The sequence below is a fragment of the Melospiza georgiana genome, chromosome 29 (assembly GCF_028018845.1).
Source record: "Melospiza georgiana isolate bMelGeo1 chromosome 29, bMelGeo1.pri, whole genome shotgun sequence".
In the NCBI taxonomy this organism is placed as follows: Eukaryota; Metazoa; Chordata; class Aves; order Passeriformes; family Passerellidae; genus Melospiza; species Melospiza georgiana.
The window spans coordinates 5,565,133-5,583,257 of NC_080458.1; the positions used below are offsets into that span (position 1 = coordinate 5,565,133).

General features: G+C 51.8%; 1 protein-coding gene across 1 annotated transcript in view; it reads right to left on the reverse strand.

Annotated features, from left to right (window-relative positions):
* LRP1 (LDL receptor related protein 1) overlaps positions 1 to 18,125 on the reverse strand; it is a 129,138-nt gene that overhangs the window by 57,796 nt on the left and 53,217 nt on the right. The window contains exons 7-19 of the mRNA XM_058042204.1: positions 14,955 to 15,117; positions 11,118 to 11,340; positions 9,546 to 9,735; positions 7,013 to 7,156; positions 6,645 to 6,881; positions 5,426 to 5,606; positions 5,093 to 5,315; positions 4,283 to 4,472; positions 3,505 to 3,630; positions 3,275 to 3,415; positions 2,682 to 2,807; positions 2,385 to 2,501; positions 1,065 to 1,145 (exon numbers count right to left, since the gene is read on the reverse strand). Coding sequence (XP_057898187.1) covers positions 1,065 to 1,145; positions 2,385 to 2,501; positions 2,682 to 2,807; positions 3,275 to 3,415; positions 3,505 to 3,630; positions 4,283 to 4,472; positions 5,093 to 5,315; positions 5,426 to 5,606; positions 6,645 to 6,881; positions 7,013 to 7,156; positions 9,546 to 9,735; positions 11,118 to 11,340; positions 14,955 to 15,117 — 2,142 coding nt within the window. The remainder of the gene's footprint in view (positions 1 to 1,064; positions 1,146 to 2,384; positions 2,502 to 2,681; positions 2,808 to 3,274; positions 3,416 to 3,504; positions 3,631 to 4,282; positions 4,473 to 5,092; positions 5,316 to 5,425; positions 5,607 to 6,644; positions 6,882 to 7,012; positions 7,157 to 9,545; positions 9,736 to 11,117; positions 11,341 to 14,954; positions 15,118 to 18,125) is intronic.

Genomic DNA, 18,125 nt, shown 5'->3' on the forward strand with positions numbered 1-18,125 from the left:
CGAGGGGTTCCATGGCAAAGCCTGGCTGCCAAAATGGGGCATTCCAGGAGAAGGGACCATCTCTCAGCTCCAAAGGAGCCCAGGAAGACTCCAGGGACAGTCCTGCACCCCCAGCTCTGCTCAGCCAGGGTTGGGGTACCCTCATGGTGCTGCAGCTCCTGCCCTGGGCACCTGGTGGGCTCCATGGCACAGCCTGGCTGCCAAAGTAGGGGATTCCAGACGAAGGGACCATTCCTCAGCTGCTAAGGAGCCCAGGAAGAATCCAGGGAGAGTCAGCACCCCCAGCTCTTCTCAGCCAGGCACCAGTGTCTCGCCCTCCTCTGAAGATGTTAATTATTCCCAACGAGGCACAGAGGCTCAAAAATTGATATAAACTTGTGGGAAAGGAAAATCAACCTTGGGGCAAACCCTCTGTCCCAGGTCTGGCTCTGGAAACATCCAAGGGCAGATGGGAGCTGGCTGGGAGAGCTCTGGGAGAGCTCTCCTGCTTTCCCTGGGGCTGCATCACCTGGCTCAGCCCCACCAGCAGCTCTGGCCATGCCACACTTTGTTCCAGCACCAGGGCAGGGTTTTGGAAACCTTGCAAAGGATGCCAAGGTCTGGAACAACCATTGCCAGGTTGTTCCTGCTGCCCCACCACAGCCATGGGGCTGGGAAAGGAAATCAACCTTGGGGCAAACCCCCTGTCCCAGGTCAGGATCTGGAAACATCCAAGGGCAGATGGGAGCTGGCTGGAAGAGCTCTCCTGCTTTCCCTGAGGCTACAGGACCTGACTCAGCCATGTCACACTTTGTTCCAACACCAGGACAAGGTTTTGGAAACCTTGCAAATGATGCCAAGGTCTGGAACGATCCCTGCCAGGTTATTCCAGCACAGCCAAGGGAAATACAGGGCTGGGGGCTGCAGGATGGGCTCAGTTTTGGCTCATGCCCACTCCCCTTGGGGTCTGCCTTCAGCACATGCTGAGAATTGGCCCAAATTGCCCAAATGGGGTCCCTGCCAGGCTGCACCCCCTGCTCAGGTCTCGCCATCCCTTTGGGGACACCCCGGGGCCGCGTCCTCACCGTTGTCACAGCGCCAGTTGATGTTGATGCAGCGCCCGTTGTTGCAGGTGAACTGTGTCAGGGGGAAGCAGGTCGGGTAGGCTGCAGGGGAGGGAGAGGCACCATCAGCACACCCCAACACACATCAGGGCACCCCAACCCTCCTCACAGCCCCGGGAGCACCCCCAGGGCTCCTGGTCCAGATTACAACGCAAGATGTTTTCTATTACCATCTGTAGGGCAGATTATCTCTTGTCAAGTTTGCCTTATCTCTCTCTTTGAGTGCTCACAATCACTCCTCCCTCTGGGGAGACATCTGCTGATAACAGCTATTGAATGTCACTGCATGGCTGATAAGAACTGCAGCATCCCATTGGGAGATGTGAGCCCAGAGAGAGGAGCCAAACATTCCTACCCGGATACAATCTGGGATTTCAAACATTCCTACCTGGATACAATCTGGGATTTCAAACATTCCTACCTGGATACAATCTGAGATTCCAAACATTCCTACCTGGACACAATCTGAGATTTCAAACATTCCTACCCGGACACAGTCTGAGATTTCAAACATTCCTGCCTGGATACAATCTGAGATTTCAAACATTCCTACCTGGATACAATCTGAGATTTCAAACATTCCTGCCTGGATACAATCTGAGATTTCAAACATTCCTTCCTGGACACAATCTAGAGGTTTTTGAGACACCAGCACTTCTCCACTGGATTCCCCAGAGGAGCAGCAGCTGCCTCTTCTTCCACTGGATCTTCAGAGGAAGAATAAATCCTTCTCTACAGATCCCTGCTCCAGTAGAACCACCCCTGACACTGCAGGAGGGCTGCAGCCACAATTCCAATGGGACTGCTGCCAACACCCCGACCCACAGGGTGCCAGGTTGAGTTCTGACTCTGTCAGTGTTGTTTTAGTGTACTGCATTGTTTATTTTATCCTTTTATTTTTTTTCTCCCCTATTAAAGAACTGTTATTTCCCGCTCCCATATTTTTTGCCTGAGAGCCCCTTAATTTAAAATTTATAACAATAAATATATTTTTATGTATTATTGCTATAAATATATTTATTGCTATTGCAGGGGTGGGGAGGGTTTACATTCTCCATTTCAAGGGAGGCTCCTGCCTTCCTTAGCAGACACCTGTCTTTCCAAACCAAGACAAACTGTTATTTCCTGCTCCCATATCTTTTGCCTGAGAGCCCCTTAATTTCAAATTTATAGCAATTTGGAGGAGAGGGAGTTTTACATTCTCCATTTCAGGGGAGGCTCCTGCCTTCCTTAGCAGACTCCCGTCTTTCCAAACCAAGCCAGCTCCCAGTCCCAGCTCACCACACGAGGCAGACTCGTCGGAGCGGTCCCCACAGTCATCATCCAGGTCACAGGTCCAGGAGATGGGGATGCAGCGGCCACTGGCGCAGGAGAACTGGTTGGGAGAGCAGGTCCGGGCTGGCCAGGAGGGACAGATGGAGTGTTAATGGTTCATTGTACCTTCTTTTATCAGGGGAAGGTGGGGAACAACCCCTTGGGCTCCCAGGTGCAAAACCAAGGTGTGAGACTGCAAAACCTCAGGTTGTGGCTCAGCACGGGCTCTCCTGAGGCTCCCTGAGGGCAAAGCAGGGTCCTCACCTGAGCAGGTGGAGTTGGACTCATCCTCGTTGTTGCCACAGTCGTTGTCCCCGTCGCAGAGCCAGCGGTTGGGGATGCAGCGGTTGTTCTTGCACTTGAAGCGGTCCGAGGGGCAGGTGTGCTGGTCTGTGGGGGGAAACAACACTCAGGACCATCCTCATCCCACCCCATCCCTCCAACAAAGAGAAAACTGGGATAGAAAAGGGCTGGAGGCTCAAACTTGGCATCAGAATCTCAACCAACTCTCCTGTGCTGCCCTCAAGGAGGGCATGGATGGCACAGGGACAGGCACAGGGACAGGGTCAGCACTGCCCCAAAGGAGGGCATGGATGGCACAGGGACAGGGACAGGGTCAGGGACAGGGGTCAGCACTGCCCCAAAGGAGGGCATGGATGGCACAGGGACAGGGACAAGGACAGGGACAGGGTCAGCACTGCCCCAAAGGAGGGCATGGATGGCACAGGGACAGGGTCACCACTGCCCCAAAGGAGTTGGAGAGGGCACAGAGGATTCCTGGCTACCCAGCCCTACCCCAACCACTTCCTCCACATCTGGAGGAGCCCAAATCCCACCGCCCAGGAGGGATCACCCACGGCAGAGCTCGGGGGCCTCGTCACTGTTGTCCAGGCAGTCGTTGTCCCCATCACATTTCCAGCGCTCCTGGATGCAGCGGTTGTTCTTGCAGGCGAACTCCCCGGGCTGGCACTGCGGCGGGGGGATGTAGGATGGATTGGCTGCCAACAGGAAAGCACAGGCAGGATTTGAACCGAGTGATCAAGTGCAGCATCCCCTGGGGAGAGCCCCCAAATGGGTCTCAGCCTACCCTGGCAGGTGACAGAGTCCGACCCCAGGATCTGGTCCTCGGCACAGGCGCACTGACGGCCCCGCGGGGTGGCCAGGCACAGGCTGCTGCAGCCGCCGTTGTTGACACGGCATTTGTTGGAGCCCACTGTGGAGGGAAAGGGTGAGGAGATGGTACCTCAATGCCCAGGGTGCCCTGCAGACTCATGGGGGTGCTGGGAGCCCCCAGCCCCTGGGGACAGTCACAGCTGGAAGGCAGCTGGAAACACCAGGTGAGGCCACAGGGACCCCTCAAGTGACACAGAGCCTGGGGGACAGGCATGGGGACAGCCAAAAAACAACAAAAAGAGGTGGGGGAAGCTCAGACTCGCCCCCAAAACCCTCAACAGCAGCCACAGCTGGAAGGCAGCTAGAAACACCAGGTGAGGCCATGGGGACACAGAGTCTGATGGAATCAGGGTGGGAAAAAGATGGAAGGGCAGGGAATGAAGAGGAAAGAAAAACAAGGAGCATGGGGACAGCTAAAAGGCAACAAAAAGAGTTGGGGGGAAGCTCAGACTTGCCCCCAAAACCCTCAACAGCAGTCACAGCTGGAAGGCAGCTGGAAATGCCAGGTGAGGCCACGGGGACACAGAGCCTGATGGAATTACGGTAGAAAAAAGAGGGAAGGCTGGAAGGGCAGGGCATGAACAACAGGAAAGAAAAACAAGGAGCATGGGGACGGCTAAAAGGCAACAAAAAGAGGTGGGGGGGCTGCTTAGGAAGCTCAGCCTCTCCCCCAGCCCCTGGTGGGCTCTCACCTTGCTGCTGCTGGGCGTCGTACATGCGGATCTCGAAGATGGGCGGGCGCTCGTTGCGCAGCAGGCTCACGGCCTTGGAGGCCTGCTCCAGGCGGTAGATGCTGCCGCTGCGGTACTCGGTCCAGAACAGAAAATTGCTGTAGTGGCACAGCCCGAAGGCGTGGTTCAGCTCCGGGCCCTCGTACACGATCTGTGCGTGCCGGGAGGAGGAGAGGGGATGTTAGGTGGGGTGGGTGATCAGGGATAGGGACGGGGGTAGGGTGATGGGAGAGCAGAGAGGCTCTGTCAGAGAGGATGGGTACTCAGGGACAGCAACAGGGACAGGCTGATCAGGGACAGGGACAGGGACAGGGTGATCAGGGACAGGGACAGGTGACGGAAGGGGAGAGCAGAGAGGATCTGTTGGATGGGATGGGACAGGGTGATTGGACAGGGTGATCAGGGACAGGGATAGGGACAGGGTGATCAGGGACAGGGACAGGCGATGGAAGGGGAGAGCAGAGAGGATCTGTTGGATGGGATGGGCACTCATGGACAGGGACAAGGACAGGGTGATCAGGGACAGGGACAGGGACAGGGTGATTGGACAGGGACAGGATGATCAGGGACAGGCATAGGGTGATGGAAAGAGAGAGCAGAGAGGATCTTTTACATGGGATGGGCACTCAGGGACAGGGACAAGGACAGGGACGGGAATAGGGACAGGGACAGGGTGATGGGACAGGGACAGGGTGATGGAAGGAGAGAGCAGGGAGGTCACAGCTCAGCTCCCCAGTGCTGTGGGTGATCACTGTCCCAGACCCCACTCACCTTCCTATCGGTGCCATTGAGATAAACCATCTCAATGCGGTCGTAGAACGCATCCACCCAGTAGAGGATCTTGGCTGGGATGTCCAGGCTCAGCCCGTTGGGCCACAGGACAGTCTTGGAGGTGATGAAGATGTTCCTGTTGGATCCATCCATCCAAGCCCTCTCGATCTTGCCCCTCTTGCTGTCCTTGGGATCCTCCTCCCAGTCTGTCCAGTACATCCACCTGCCATGGACATCAAACTGAGACTTGACCTGGCCACCACAGCTCGTGACAAGACCCAACCACGTGCCTGTGGCCCCACCAGACAGCCCAGCCCACCCAGGCACCCTCACCCATTCAGGGGGTCCACCACGATGGCACGGGGGTGCGTCATCTTCCCCTCAATCAGAGTCTTCCTCGTCTGGGCAGCCTTCTCCAGCCGTGCCACACTGATGGTCTTCTTGGGGCCATCATCTGTCCAGTACAGGTTGTTCCCCATCCAGTCCACAGCGATGCCCTCCACATTGTGGATGCCTTTTAGGGGGAAAATTGAATGGGTTTGTCACCAGGCAGGAGGTGAAAAGTGGAAGGAACAGCCCCAAAAGTGCCCAATCCTGACCCAAACTGAGGGGGATGATGGACACCCAGCCCGATGAGAAAGTTTGCTAGAGCTGCTCTTTGAACAGAGAAAATTTTATGGAAAATCTGCTAAAATTTTATGGAAAATCTGCTAAAATTTTATGGAAAGTCGGCTAAAATTTTATGAAATGCTACATATACTGAAAATTTGGACTGTAGACATGTCAAGTGGGATCATCCTGAGCTAAAAGATGTTTGAATATTCTGAGCATTAAGCTCTTTGTATCTCAGACAGGTGATTATTATTATGATAATATTATATAATATATATAATCATATTATCATATAATGGTATCATTATTATGTTAATATGTGATAATATGATTATATGTATTATATATATTCTATATGATTATACAATTATTATCATTATTACTACTATTAAATTATTATATTATTATGACAATGTTATATGATAATATGATTATATATGATATATATACTATATGATATATATTCTATATGATATTATATTATTATTACTACTACTAATAGTATTACTATTATTATTACTACTAAATTATTATTATTATATAAAATATATATAATGTATATATATTATTATAATTTATTTATTTTATTTTTATTTTTTATTGTTATTGTTATTACTATATATTATTTATAATTACTATAAATTATTATCATTTATATTATATATACATTTATACATATAAATTACTATTACTATTTTTATTACTATTAAATTATTATTATATATAAATATATATAATAACTTAATGTAAATTACTAAAATGTCTTTATTTTATTTTATTTTATTTTTAATTACTATATATTATTTATAATTACTATAAATTATTATCATTTATATTTTACATATATGTATATAAAATTACTATTACTATTATTATTATTATTACTATTAAATTATTATTATGATAATAATTGCATTATCCTTCCTGCAAGGCCACCCACCATCCTTCAGGATTGTCTCCCTCTCCGTGCCATCGATCTTCTGGCGCCCTATGAGATAACTGGTGGTGTCAGCAAAGTAGATGAAGCCAGTCTCAGCATGGAAGTCCAGAGCCCTGGGGTTCATCAGGTTCTCGATGGGGATCATGTGCTCATCGGGCACCTTGGCACCCATGTCCATGCCACGGATGATGCCAGGACGTCCCTTCCCGTACACCAGGAACAGCTCGTGCTCGGGCTCTGCGGAGAGACAGCAGTGCCATGGGGGTGGCAGGTGGCACTGGGGCTGCTGTGGGGTCACAGCAGGGCGTGCAGAGCCTTTCTCTCCAGCCCCTCACCCCAAAGATCCCCCCAGGAAAGCCAGCACTCACTTTTGCAGGATTTCCCGTCGCTGCCCAGGCTGAACCCGGAGCGGCAGCGGCAGGTCCGGCTCTTGTGGCTGTTCCCCAGCAGGCAGATGTCAGAGCAGCCTCCTGGCTTCCCAAACTGATCTGGCTCGCAGGCATGGCTCCTCACTGCAACACAGAGAGGGGCTGCAGCTGCTGGGGACACTGAGGGGACAGGGAGCACCTGGGGGACAGAGACACAGGGGGGACAGGGAGCATGTGGGGGACAGAGACACAGAGGGGACAGAGACACAGAGGGGACAGAGACACAGAGGGGACAGGGAGCACATGGGGGAGAGAGACACAGGGGGGACAGGGACACAGAGGGGACAGGGAGCATGTGGGTGACAGAGACACGGGGGGGACAGAGACACAGAGGGGACAGGGAGCATGGGGGGGACAGGGACACTGGGGGGACAGGGACACAGAGGGGACAGGGAGCATGTGGGGTATCGCTGGCCAGGGGTCTCTGTACAAATCACAAACGGGACGGGGCTGCTGTGGAACGTGCCTCGAGCTGTTTTATTTTCCAGCATCGCTCTCATTACACGGTTATGACAATGGGAAGATGTCACCAGCTCACATCTCAGGCAGCAGACCCAGAATTTAATGTTACAACTCACTTTATAAGTTTTTTGACCAATCACACAAAGCAAAAGCACATTGACAGCAGTTCTATCCAGCCACTATAAGAACAGGTACCTTTGGTTAAAACAATGCTGCTTATTTCCAATACAATACCTGCTTGTGAGCCTTAAAACACAACACACAGAGCTCCATTATTAAGCTTCAAACTTCCTAATATCTTGCTAGATAAACTTTTCTGTAGCTTAGGGAGTTATTCTAAACAAGCATTAATACACAGACCGTTGTTCTATTTGTCTTTGCTTTTCTACTTTTTAAATAATTTTTCTGCTGAATTATCTCATGGCTGCTGCTTAGCTCTAATCACAGTTCTGCTGTTTCTGAGGCCTGCCTATTGCAGCTTTCTCAAAACCCTCTGATTTTGTAGATTATCACAGTGGGGGACACAGACACAGAGGGGACAGGGACACAGCGGGGACAGGGAGCACAAGGGGGACAAGGAGCACAGGGCTGCAACCACAGGGACATGGGGATGCTCTCATGGGCTCTAAGGGGGTTCATTCCTCCCAGGAGCTCTCAGGCAGTCAGGGAAAGGCTGAGCACAGCACAGAGATGGGAAAGGACTTTCCCATGGGAAGAATCCCTGAGGAGAAGCCAGCATGTCCCAGCACAGCACCACAGCCACGTGGACACATTGCCCCATCCTGCTGCACCAGTGGGACAAGCCCTGGGAGTGGGGACAGCCACAGAGCCCCTTAATCACGCTCCTAACCCTGCTCAGAAATCTCCTGATTAATTTTATATTCTGGAAAAAGCCGAGCAGGCTGCAGACACTAAGAGGATTTATAAGGAGTAAATTGATTAACTGCAGGAAGGTGCTGGGGGTGGAACAGGCAGGGATGGATGGATGCAGGGAGGGGTTGGTGAAGCACTGGAGCCTTTCAGCTCCCTGGAATTCCCTCAGTGCTTGGGAGAACCAGGGTGAACGTGCTGGCAGTGGGGACAGAGAGTAAGAGGGGCCATTAATATTTTAAAATGCCACATTTGCTCCCATACCACATCTTTGTACTCTCCATGATCCATCAACCATGTGGAGCAGCTCTCACAGTGCTAGCAGGAAAAAAGGGGCACCCCAGGATGTTCTGGGGAGCAGGAATCCCAAAATCCCTGAGGTCAGAAAAGACCTCCAATATCACTGAATCCAACCTGTGACCAATCCCCACCTTATCAACCCAACCAGAGCACTGAGTTCCACATCCACTCAATCCTTGCACACCACCAGAGACGGCGGTGAGGGAGCATCAATATTTTAAGATGCCACATTTGCTCCCACATCTCTGTACTCTCCATGGTCCATTAACCACATGGAGCAGCTCTCACGGGAAGAGACACAGAGCTAGCAGGAAAAGGGGGCACCCTAGGATGTTCTGGAGAGCAGGAATCCCGAAATCCTTGAGGTCAGAAAAGACCTCCAATATCATGGAGTCCAACCCTCACCTTATCGACCCAACCACATCCACTCAATCCTTGCACACCACCAGAGACGGTGGTGAGGGAGCACCAATATTTTAAGATGCCACATTTGCTCCCACATCTCTGTAATCTCCATGATCCATCAACCATGTGGAGCACCTCTCACAGTGCTAGCAGGAAAAAAGGGGCACCCCAGGATGTTCAGCACCCTCCAGGGCTCTGGGGAGCAGGAATCCCAAAATCCCTGAGGTCAGAAAAGACCTCCAATACCACTGAATCCAACCTGTGACCAATCCCCACCTTATCAACCCAACCGCATCCACCCAATCCTTGCACACCACCAGAAACAGCAGCTCCCAATCCCCGACCACCCTTCCCATGAATGAAATTCCTCCTAAAACCCCACCCAAACCCCTGGCAGAGCAACCAGGGAGCTGCTGCTCCAAAGTGAGGGTCCCACCTGTGGGCTGGCGCCGCTGGTGGTAGATGTGCAGGGCTCCACCCTTGTCCACCCGTGTCACCACCTGGTACTCGGTGCTGTTGAAGCGGTTGACGCGGATCACGCTGGTTTTCTGCTGCGCGTTGGCGTTGTCCGAGTTGGTGGCGTACAGGTAGTTCTCAAAGACAGTCAGGCCGTACAGGTGCTCGATCTGGAAGGTATCAGGTGAGTAAACAAGGGATTTAGGAGTTGCGAGAGCCACAAGGGATATAGGAGTCGTGAGAGAGACACAAGTGATTCAGAAGTTGTGAGAGTCACAAGGGATTCAGGAGCTGTGAAAGCCACAAGGGATTCAGGAGTTGTGAGAGCCACAGGGGATTTAGGAGTTGTGAGAGACACAGGGGATTTAGGAGCTGGTGGCGTACAGGTAGTTCTCAAAGACAGTCAGGCCGTACAGGTGCTCGATCTGGAAGGTACCAGGTGAGTCCATAAGGGATTTAGGAGTTGTGAGAGCCACAATGGACTGAAGAGTTGTGAGAGCCACAGGTGATTTAGGAGTTGTGAGAGCCACAAGGGATTTAGGAGTTGTGAGAGCCAGGCTCCAGGACACACAAAACCCTCAATTCCACCTGATGGTTCTTGTCCATTACTGGCCATCAGTGATGTCCATCCTACCCGATGGCTCTCATTCATCAATGGCCATCAGTAATGGACATCCCATCTGAGGGCTCCTGTCCATCACTGGCCATCAGTGATGTCCATCCAACCCAATAGCTCTTCTCCACCACTGACCATCAGTAATGGCCATCCCACCTGATGGCTCTCATCCATCACTGGCCATCAGCAATGCCCACTCCATCTGATAGCTCTTCTCCACCACTGACCATCAGTGATGTCCATCCTACCCGATGGCTCTTATTCATCAATGGCCATCAGTAATGGACATCCCATCTGAGGGCTCCTGTCCATCACTGGCCATCAGTGATGTCCATCCAACCCAATAGCTCTTCTCCACCACTGACCATCAGTAATGGCCATCCCACCTGATGGCTCTCATCCATCACTGGCTATCAGCGATGCCCACTCCATCTGATAGCTCTTGTCCACCACTGACCATCTGAGCTCTTCTCCACCACTGACCATCAGTGATGTCCATCCTACCCGATGGCTCTCATCCATCACTGGCCATCAGTAATGGACATCCCATCTGAGGGCTCCTGTCCATCAGTGATGGTCATCATATCTGATGGCTCTCATCCATCACTGGCCATCAGTGATGGTCATCCCACCCAATAGCTCTTGCCCATCACTGACCATCAGTGATGCCCATCCCACCTCATGGCTTTTGTGCATCACTGGCCCTCAGTGATGGTCATCCCATCCAACAGCTCTCGTCCATCATTGACCATCAACGATGTCCATCCCAACCAATAGCTCTTGTCCATCACTGACCATCAGTGTGGTCTTGCCCATCAAGATCATCCTTGGCAGGACCACGCTCAGTGCTCAGCACTTTCCTTGCTGGACCTCTAAGGTCCCAACAGCAGACCAGCAGCACCCAAGCTTGGCTCCCTCTCCCCCAACCCCGCTCACCAGGATGCCCTGGATGATGGTGTGCCTGTTCTTGCCCTCGTAATCCACCACCTCGATGTAGTCCAGGTAGGCATCAGCCCAGTAGACCAGGCGGTTCACCAGGTCCAGGGTGATGCCGTGGGGGAAGACGATCTTGCTGTCCACCAGCTTGGTGCGGTTCTGCCCGTCCATGTCGCAGCGCTCCACCTTGGGGATCTGCCCGTAGTCAGTGAAGAACACCTTGCTGTGAGACAAGAGACAAACTCAGAGCCACGGTGAGCTTTGGGAGGGGCAGGATTTGGATGTGTGGATGCCTCTCCGAGTCTCTGTGGTCAGAGTGACCCCAAGATGCATTAGAAAATCTCATTTCTTAGCCCAGCGGTTGAAGAAGAAGTCAGGACTCTTCTATTCTTGTTCTCAAGCTTGTTTATGGTTTCTTATCTATAAAATTCTTTCTCTGACCCATCGAGCTCTGTCCAGCAGGTTGGGTGTTATCTTTTTATACTAAAAACTATGTGTACATTATTTACATTAACTTCTGAGTACCTATCACCTATGTTAGACACTAAGCTTCTACTCTCGTTCCACCTTGGGGATCTGCCCGTAGTCGATGAAGAACACCTTGCTGTGAGACAAGAGACAAACTCAGAGCCAGGGTGAGCTTTGGGAGGGGCAGGATTTGGATGTGTGGATGCCTCTTGGGATCTCTGCTGCTCAGAGTGACTTTGAGGTGTGTTAAAAACTCTCTTTTCTTAGGTGAAGAAGGAGTCAGAACTCTTCTATTCTTGTTTCTTATCTATAAAATTCTTTCTCTGACCTGCCAAGCCCTGTCCAGCAGGTTGGGTTGAGGCACACTGGTGTCATCTTTTTATACTAAAATCTACGTGTACAATATTTACAATAACTTCCCAATACCAATCACCTATGTTAGACAGTTTGTCTCTAAACCAATCTAAAAGTGTCACCATCACAGCAGAAGATCCTCTTGGGATCTCTACTGATCAGAGTGACTTTGAGATGCGTTAGAAACTCACTTTTCTTAGTTGAAGAAGGAGTCGGAACTGTTCCGTTCTTGTTCTCAAGGTTGTTTATTGTTTCTTATCTATAAAATTCTTTCTCTGACCTGCCAAGATCTGTCCAGCAGGTTGGGTTGAGGCACACTGGTGTTATCTTTTTATACTAAAAACTACATTACATTATTTACAATAACTTCCCAATACCTATCAGATGTTAGACAGTCTGTCTCTAAACCAAACCAAAAGTGCCACCATCACAGCAGAAGATGGAGGCCAAGAAGAAGAAGGAGAAGGACAGGACATGCCCACATTCCTCCATCTTGCCTCCTGAACCCCCATTCTAAATCCCAAAATTCTACATTTTCACCCTGTGATTAATTCACTATCATTCTACTCAAACTCTTGTGGCTTGTAACTCCTCACACAAAGCTGGAATTGTTTCCAGCCCTTGGGGTGCTGTTAGTTTTTTATTCTAAAAACTGTGTGTACAATATTTACAATTACTTTCCAATACCTATCACCTATGTCAGACAGTTTGCTTCTACTCCAAACCAATCCCAAAGTGCCAGCATCACAGCAGGAGATGGAGGCCAAGAAGAAGAAGAAGGACAAAGACTGGACACACTTAGACTCTACCATCTTGCCTCCTGAACCTCCATTCTAAAAACCCAAAAATCGATTTTTCACCCCATGATTAACTTATATTCTGCTTAAACTTCCTTGACTTGTAATCCTTCACATAAAGGTTGGGAATTATTTTTTCCAAGGGCACAGGGGTCTTGGGCTCTGTGCCAAGGTCTCTGAGCTCGGGCTGGAGCCCTCCAGGGCATCCAAAGGAATTTTCTGGGTTCTGACACATGCCCACGGGGCTGGCACTGAGCTCCCAGGGGCTCCAGATGTGTTGGTGTCACTGGAAGAGGTCCACAGGCACATTTGGGGTTGTGTTAAGCCTAAGGAACTCAACTCAGTCACCTCTGGAGCTTGTCTGCACCAGCCCTGGAGCTCCCTCCAGGATTCTCTGTGAAATTTGTTTGTTTATATGAAATACTCCTGATTTTCTGCTCAATAACACCAGCTCTTTCCACCCTGAGCCAGGAGGGAAGTGCCCATCAGCTGGCAAGGAGGGGAATTTTCCTCTTGAGTGGTTTTTCTGCCACAGCAGCTCCCAGGGGCTGGCAGCCGCCAGGGGTGCCCTGAGCTGCCCCCATGATTCAGCATCTTGGCATCCTCATCCTCAGGGCTGTGCAGGAGGCAGGGGCTGGACACACAGACACCAGGGAGCTGCTTTGGGTGTGTATGGAGCCGTTCCAGCTCCTGAAAACCACTCCAGGTCCCAAAATCTGCAGCAAAGCTGTGCCCACGTCTTGGACAGAGACACAGACACAAGGGAGCTGCTCTGGCTGTGCACAGAGCCACTCCAGGTCCCCAAAACCACTCCAGCTCCTAAAACCACTCCAGCTCCTAAAACCACTCCAGCTCCTAAAACCACTCCAGCTCCCCAAAATCTGGGGCAAAGCTGTGCCCAGGCCAGGCTGAGTGGGAAATGTCCCTGCAGGGAGGACCCAAAAACCATTCCAGGTCCCAAAAACCACTCCAGCTCCCAAAATCTGGAGCAAAGCTGTGCCCACATTGTGTGGCACCGGCTGGAAGCAGCAGCTGATCCTGAGCTGGGCCAGGTGTGTCCCACAGGACTGAGCTCCTAAAAACCACTCCAGCTCCCAAAAATCTCCAATCCCAAAACTTCAGCTCCCAAAAGCTGGGGCAAAGCAGTGCCCACGCCTTGGATGGACACACAGACACAAGGGAGCTGTTCTTGCTGTTCATGGAGTCACTCCAGCTCCTAAAAGCCATTCCAGGTCCCAAAAACCACTCCAAGTCCCAAAATCTGGAGCAAAGCTGGAAACAGCAGCTTCTCCTGAGCTGGGCCAGGTGTGTCCCACAGGTCTGAGCTCCTAAAAACCACTCCAGGCCCTAAAAACCACTCCAGGTCCCAAAAACCACTCCAAGTCCCAAAATCTGGAGCAAAGCTGGAAGCAGAAGCTTATCCTGAGCTGGGCCAGGTGTGTCCCACAGGACTGAGCTCCTAAAAACCACTCCAGCTCCCAAAAACCACTCCAGCTCCTACAATCTGGAGCAAAGCTGGAAGCAGAAGCTTATCCTGAGCTGGGCCAGGTGTGTCCCACAGGTCTGAGCTCCTACAAACCACTCCAGGTCGTAAAAACCACTCCAGGTCCCAAAAATCACTCTAAGTCCCAAAATCTGGAGCAAAGCTGGAAGCAGAAGCTTATCCTGAGCTGGGCCAGGTGTGTCCCACAGGTCTGAGCTCCTAAAAACCACTTCAGGTCCTAAAAACCACTCCAGGTCCCAAAAACCACTCCAGGTCCCAAAAACCTCTCCAGGTCCCAAAAACCTCTCCAGGTCCCAAAATCTGGAGCAAAGCTAGAAGCAGAAGCTTATCCTGAGCTGGGCTAGGTGCGTCCCACAGGTCTGAGCTCCTAAAAACCACTCCAGGTCCCAAAAACCACTTCAAGTCCCAAAATCTGGAGCAAAGCTGGAAACAGAAGCTTATCCTGAGCTGGGCCAGGTGTGTCCCACAGGTCTGAGCTCCTAAAAACCACTCCAGGTCCTAAAAACCACTCCAGCTCCTACAATCTGGAGCAAAGCTGGAAGCAGAAGCTTATCCTGAGCTGGGCCAGGGGTGTCCCACAGGATTCAGCTGCTGCCAGGCCAGGCTGGGTGGCAAATGTCCCTGCAGGGAGGACTCAACAAAGCACAGGAAATCCCCCCCCAATCCCAGAGGGTCCCCAGTTGTCCCCAAGGGTGGTGAACTGCCAGGACTCACCCCATGGCCGGGTCCAGCGCGATCCCCTTGGGGTTGTAGAGCTCCAGGTCCAGCAGGGTGACACAGGTGTCCCCGTTCTTGTTGCACACAAAGATCCGGTCGTCGATGTCGTCCACGAAGTAGAAGTTGCCCGTGAGCCAGTCGATGGCCATCTGCTCCACATCTGGGCCAGGACAGGGAGGGAAAGGGGGAGTGAGGAAGGGAGGCACAGAGCCAGGAGCCCCCCAGGGTCACAAACACCAGCACGGCCGAGGAATGAAACCATGGGAGCCATGAATGCATTGGGATCTGCACCCCTAGAAAGGATCTGCCCTGCATGGAGTGACAGGGCTCTCATGGCACCCACAGGGCACCCACAGGGCACCCAGAGCAAACACAGAACCCATGGCACCCACAGGGCACCCACAGGGCACCCAGAGCAAACACAGCACCCACGGCACACACAGGGCACCCACAGCACATTCAGGGCACCCACAGGGCACCGACAGCAAACACGGAACCCATGGCACCCACAGGGCACCCACAGGGCACCCACAGGGCACCCACAGCACCCCCAGGGTCACAACCACCAGCACAGCCAAGGAATGAACCCATGGGAGCCATGAATGCACTGGGAGCTGCACCCACAGCAAGGATCTGCCCTGGTCACCCTGCGTGGAGCCACAGGGCACCCACAACACTCACAGGGCACCCAGGGCACCCAGAGCACCCACGGAACCCACAGGGCACCCAGAGCACCCACAGGGCACCCATGGCAGCCCATCCTCTGCTCCCCAGGGAGACCTGCAGCCCCCAGACAAGCCAAAAAACATCACACACAACCAGGAGAGCATCCTGCAGAAACCCTAGGAATTCATCCCACAGGAATATTGGGATTTCATCCCACAGAAATATTGGGATTTCATCCCACAGAAATATTGGGAATTTATCCTGTAGGAATACTGGGAAATCATCCCAGCAGAAACACTGGGAATTCACCCTGAAGGAATATTAGGAATTCACCCTGCAGCAGCACTGGGAATTCGTCCCACAGGAATAATGGGAATTCACCCTGCAGAAACCCTAGGAATTCATCCTGCAGGAACACTGGGAATTCACCCTGAAGGAATATTAGGATTTTTTCCTGCAGAAACATTGGGAATTTTCCCTGCAGCAACACGGGGAAGTCATCCCTCAGAAACACTGGAATTTCTCCTGCTGAAATCTTGGGAATTCATCCTGCAGGAACACTGTGAATTCATCCTGAAGGAATATTGGGAATTCACCCTGTAGGAACACTGGGACTTTACCCTGTAGGAATACTGGGAATTCATCCTGCAGGAATATTGGGAAATCATTTCTCAGAAACCCCAGAAATTCACCCTGCAGAAATCCTGGGAATTCATCCCTCAGAAACACTGGGAATTCACCCTGTAGGAACACTGGGACTTTACCCTGTAGGAATACTGGGAATTCATCCTGCAGGAATATTGGGAAATCATCCCTGCAGAAACCCCAGAAATTCACCCTGCAGAAATCCTGGGAATTCATCCCTCAGAAACACTGGGAATTCACCCTGTAGGAACACTGGGACTTTACCCTGTAGGAATACTGGGAATTCATCCTGCAGGAATATTGGGAAATCATTTCTCAGAAACCCCAGAAATTCACCCTGCAGAAATCCTGTGAATTCATCCCTCAGAAACACTGGGAATTCACCCTGTAGGAACACTGGGACTTTAGCCTGTAGGAATACTGGGAATTCATCCTGCAGAAACATTGGGAATTCACCCTGTAGGAACACTGGGACTTTACCCTGCAGGAATACTGGGAATTCATCCTGCAGGAATATTGGGAAATCATCCCTGCAGGAATATTGGGAAATCATCCCTGCAGGAATATTGGGAAATCATCCCTGCAGAAATCCTGGGAATTCATCCCTCAGAAACACTGGGAATTCATCCCTCAGAAACACTGGGAATTCACCCTGTAGGAACACTGGGACTTTACCCTGTAGGAATACTGGGAATTCACCCTGCAGAAACACTGGGAATTCACCCTGCAGAAACATTGGGAATTCATCCCTCAGGAACACTGGGAATTCACCCTGTAGGAACACTGGGACTTTACTCTGCAGGAATACTGGGAATTCATCCCTCAGGAACACTGGGACTTTACCCTGTAGGAATACTGGGAATTCACCCTGCAGAAACATTGGGAATCCATCCCTCAGGAACCCTGTGAATCCATCCCTCAGGAACCCCAGTGGGGCAGGGGAAGCTCTGCCAGTGCCTGCTGCAGAAGGGAGTGGGCAGCAGGGAAGGGGCTCCAGCAGCCCCACGGGTGGCACAGGTTGGCACCGAGGGCAGAACCCGCTGGGCAAGGTGGGAGCAGAGCTAATCCAGAGCTGCAGGGACACCCTGGGGGCTGGGGCAGGTGAGAGGCAGCACCTGGCAGGCAGCATGTGAGCATTTAATTAAACCAGTGAAAGCCAGCGAGTGTTTAATTAAACCAGTTAAATCCGATCAGCCCAACGCGCCTGAATTCCTGCCTGGCCAGGGCTCAGCTGCTCAGCCCCTCCTGAGCCTGCCAGGACAGAGGCCAGGCTCAGGGGCTGCTGCTCCCAGAGATCCATCCAAAGGGGTTTTGGAGAGCTGTCCTTTGGTTTGGTGCACCCCCAGACCCTGCATCTCCATCACTGCAGCACCACAGTGAGAATGGACAGGGCGGAGCAGGGATGGGGCACAGAAGGGATGGGGCACAACGACCCCCCAGCTCCAGGACCCCAAGGTCATGAGGACTCAGAGAGCCCTGGAGGAGCAGGGATGGGGAACCCTCAGTCCCATCACCTCAAGGTCAGCAGGACCTGGACAGTTCTGGAGGAGCAGAGATGGGGCACAACAACCCCCCAGTCCCAGCACTCCAAGGCCAGCAGGACCTGGACACCCCAGAGGAGTTAGAATGGGGCACAATGACCCCCAAATTCCAATATCCCAAGGCCAGCAGGACCTGGACAGCCCCAGATGAGCAAGAATGGGCCAGAACAGCTCCCCATCCTCAGGAGCCCAAGATCAGGAGGACTCAGAGAGCCCTGGAAGAGCAGGGATGGGGCACAATGATCCCCCATCCTCAGCACCCCAAGGCCAGCAGGACCTGGACACTCCAGAGGAGTAAGAATGGGGCACAATGACC